The sequence below is a fragment of the Sphaeroforma arctica genome, assembly GCF_001186125.1.
Source record: "Sphaeroforma arctica JP610 unplaced genomic scaffold supercont1.729, whole genome shotgun sequence".
NCBI classification, from domain to species: Eukaryota; class Ichthyosporea; order Ichthyophonida; genus Sphaeroforma; species Sphaeroforma arctica.
The window spans coordinates 30,166-33,681 of record NW_014039829.1 but is presented as its reverse complement, the minus strand read 5'-3'; the positions used below and the strand labels follow the sequence as shown (position 1 = coordinate 33,681).

The 3,516-nt window shown below is 46.8% G+C and overlaps 1 protein-coding gene across 1 annotated transcript; it reads left to right on the top strand.

Annotated features, from left to right (window-relative positions):
• Positions 1-176: 176 nt before the first annotated feature.
• Positions 177-3,260, top strand: SARC_08286 (hypothetical protein; the record flags this gene model as incomplete). The annotated part of the gene is made up of 4 exons (XM_014297748.1): positions 177-353; positions 1,698-2,197; positions 2,406-2,920; positions 3,239-3,260. The coding sequence occupies exons 1-4, from the start codon at positions 236-238 to the stop codon at positions 3,258-3,260; spliced, it is 1,155 nt and encodes a 384-aa protein (XP_014153223.1). The 5' UTR covers positions 177-235.
• Between the last annotated feature and the right edge of the window lie 256 nt (positions 3,261-3,516).

Genomic DNA, 3,516 nt, shown 5'->3' with positions numbered 1-3,516 from the left:
AACTCACGTATAGTAATAAATTTCTTCTTCCATTGGAAGTTTAATATAGGGTCCTAGTCCATGTAAACCGTATTTACCTTGGTTCCGTTTAGTTTCTATTGTGCAAGCGACTCCTCTCATAGTTCGTACTCATAAATTAGCCATATATTCTACGTGTGTCGTTGCAGCAACTCGTCCTGAAAGTGTCACAACTCTGCGTAATGGACTCAAATACGGACCGAAGGATCGAGCTTTCATGGTTCGCGCCGAGGTACAACATTCAGCATCCGACCAGAGCATTGGGCACTTTAGTGACGTGGCATTCGGTCATGACATTCCAACCTATCCCGTGGCCGTGTCAGTCCAAAGTCCAGGTGAGCTAGATACTAAACTTCATGTCACTTATGATTGGTAGGCCTGAGGCCTGTTCATGATAGACTAGGTAGGCTTGTTCATGATACATTCTGTCACTTGTGATTGGTAGTCATGTTCATGATACTTTCCTATGTCACTTGTGATTGGTTGGCCTGTTCATGATACACTTGGTAGGCTTGTTCATGGTACATTCTGTCACTTGTGATTGGTAGTCTTGTTCATGATACTTTCCTATGTCACTTGTGATTGGTTGGCCTGTTCATGATACACTTGGTAGGCTTGTTCATGATACATTGTCACTTGTGATTGGTAGTCTTGTTCATGATACTTTCCTATGTAACTTTTGATTGGTTAGACTGTTCATGATACAACTGGTTGGCTTGTTTATGATACATTCTGTCACTTGTGATGTGCAGTCTTGTTCATGATACTTTCCTATGTCACTTGTGATTGGTAGGCCTGAGGCCTGTTCATGATACACTTGGTAGGCTTGTTCATGATACATTCTGTCACTTGTGATTGGTTGGCCTGTTCATGATACATTCTGTCACTTGTGATTGGTTGGCCTGTTCATGATACACTGGTAGGCTTGTTCATGATACACTTGGTAGGCTTGTTCATGATACATTCCGTCACTTGTGATGTGCAGTCTTGTTTATGATACCTTCCTATGTCACTTGTGATTGGTAGTCATGTTCATATAACATCTATGTCACTTAATGTGAAGGCTTGTTTATGATACCTTCCTACGTCACTTGTGATTGGTAGGCTTGTTCATGGATCGTTTAAGGTGTACAATAGATGCTGTCTTCAGCAACATACATGTACCGTGGAAGGTAATGATTCCTGTGTTGTTAACAATCGCCGTAGGTAATATTTAATGTATGAACATGCAGACGAAGCTCTGTGCAGTTCAGCGTCTCTATACTTTTGTACCCACATAGCTGCACTATCAAGCCAGCACACCTGAGCGCTTGTTTTTCAGAAGCGAGTGTTGAGCGAACAATCGCAGGTGTGTGGCGTTAATGTTAGCGGGGGCGATTGGAAACCCGACTCGATATGTCTTAAAGTGATTTTGACATCAAAACCTCAAATCACCCGATGCGGCGTTATATACTTGATGGTCATCCATGGGTATAACTCGTCTAATATTCCTACACTATATGAAGAGATCATACAGTGTGGCCAGGCTGAACCTTTCATGTTGTATCTATAAGCGGCTCACAAGGGCATACTCACCACTGCGTGACCTATCACAATGGCTTGTCATAAGCACATAGGTGGTAGCATTATCACAAGCATGCCACTAATCCCAATCCAATCCAATCCAACGGACTATGTAGCGTGGCTTGACATGAACGTGCACGTACCCTCCGCATCCAAGCTGGTGAACCGTCTGTGGGTTCTGTACAGTCCGTGCACTTTGGTGACCTTCTCTGCACTGCCTGCCGTGAGTCACGGGGCACCGGCCAGCTCAGACACAGACACACACATGGTACAAGCACACGCCGACGACTGTCAATACCGTATTGCACACACATTAGGTGTGGGTGTGCATGCAAGACACCCCATTCACGAGCAGATTGAGCGGGTGACAGGCACCGCCACGCACACGCGTGTGTCTCCGGGTGTGCACACCGTTTCTCCAGAGGTGCGAGTTGGCATGTCTGTACCTGATAATGTATCTGCGCCTGTACAGCCAGGGGTAAGCGGTGCTAGTGTGCCGGTCGCGACTATACAGGCGGGTACAAACCGGTCCCATAGTAGCTCGCAAGAGGTCGAGGGGTCTGATGATATGAAAAGGCCATTGCAGAACACACATCAAGAAGCGCTGGCCGATATGGTATGCAATTGGTGGTGGGTATTTGAATACTGCTTTCATCCGCGTAGTATTGTGTGCATAGTCCGGTACAATGCACACATCGCTGCGCGAAGGCGCAGTTCCGATATCTCAGGGATTTGCCTTTCCTCGCCACTATTTTGGGTCAAACAGCCTTGATTGTATGCACAGTCTAGTCATGGGTACGTTCATCAATATTCGCACAACACAGCTCGCCAGAGTGCAGAAAGTCTTTCCGTCGCACGACCGAGAGGTTATAATGGGAGACCTACGAGAAACCATGAATGTGGATGCTACGATCGAAAATGTGATCACTGGGGCCTTACAATTCCCGCCCAACGCACCAACAAGTACCGAACCGACGGGTAAGCACGAGATGTCATATGACAGACACACGGGGAGTCAGCTGGGCACAAGCAGTGCCGCCACAGCTGCGGTGGATGACAGTAGGGGAGGGTACAATGGTTCCGAGAGCTCTACCAGCGTACACACACAAAACACTGTCACACAACCACACACACAGGATGTGGGAGCACACACGGCCCAGCGAACGGATGTGCAGCCGGGTGCGTGCGCTGTTCACTTGTTGGCGTCGCACACAGACAGACAGTTTAGTGACAAGATGCTGGCGGCGTATATCGATTGTGGCTCGGATATCCCTACGGCGTGGTCGTACGATGATTCACTGAGCAAAAAGAAGCTCGACCTCATCGTGGGTGCGAGGAAGTATGGCAGTTGGGGTTTTAGGGTTTTAGGGTTTTAGGGTTTTATTTGTGGACTGGTCGATGGACACGTTAAGCCTGACGTTTGTGTGGTGAAGGCGGATGAAATACAGTTGTGTGTAGCTTTGTTTTACGTGCTAGAAGTAGAGTGTGGATAGCTGGAGGAAGAGCCAACCGTATCCAGTCATTGTAAGTTGTGTTGTTGCGTTTCTGCATTAGGTGTGGACGGACCTATATGGTGCTCTTGTTTGGCTAGTTTGACCCAGCTCTGGTACAACACGTTTTCCTTTGTATCTCTCCGGAATTCCTGATTATTTTTTAGGAGCGAGGCAAGTGCAAACTAAGAGAGTATGCGGAACTGAAATGAGTAGCCTTGCGCATGTTTGTTACTTGTATGGCGCAAGTTAACATGTCTGAACCAAGTCATGGGGTACTACAGAGCGTGGCCGTTATCCCGTGTATTTGTTTTAGCACAGGCTAATAGATGCCAACATATATGCACACAGGCATACACACATATACATATATATACACAGACACAGACACAGTGACAGCCACATATACATATATATATACAGACACAGACACAGAGACAGCCAT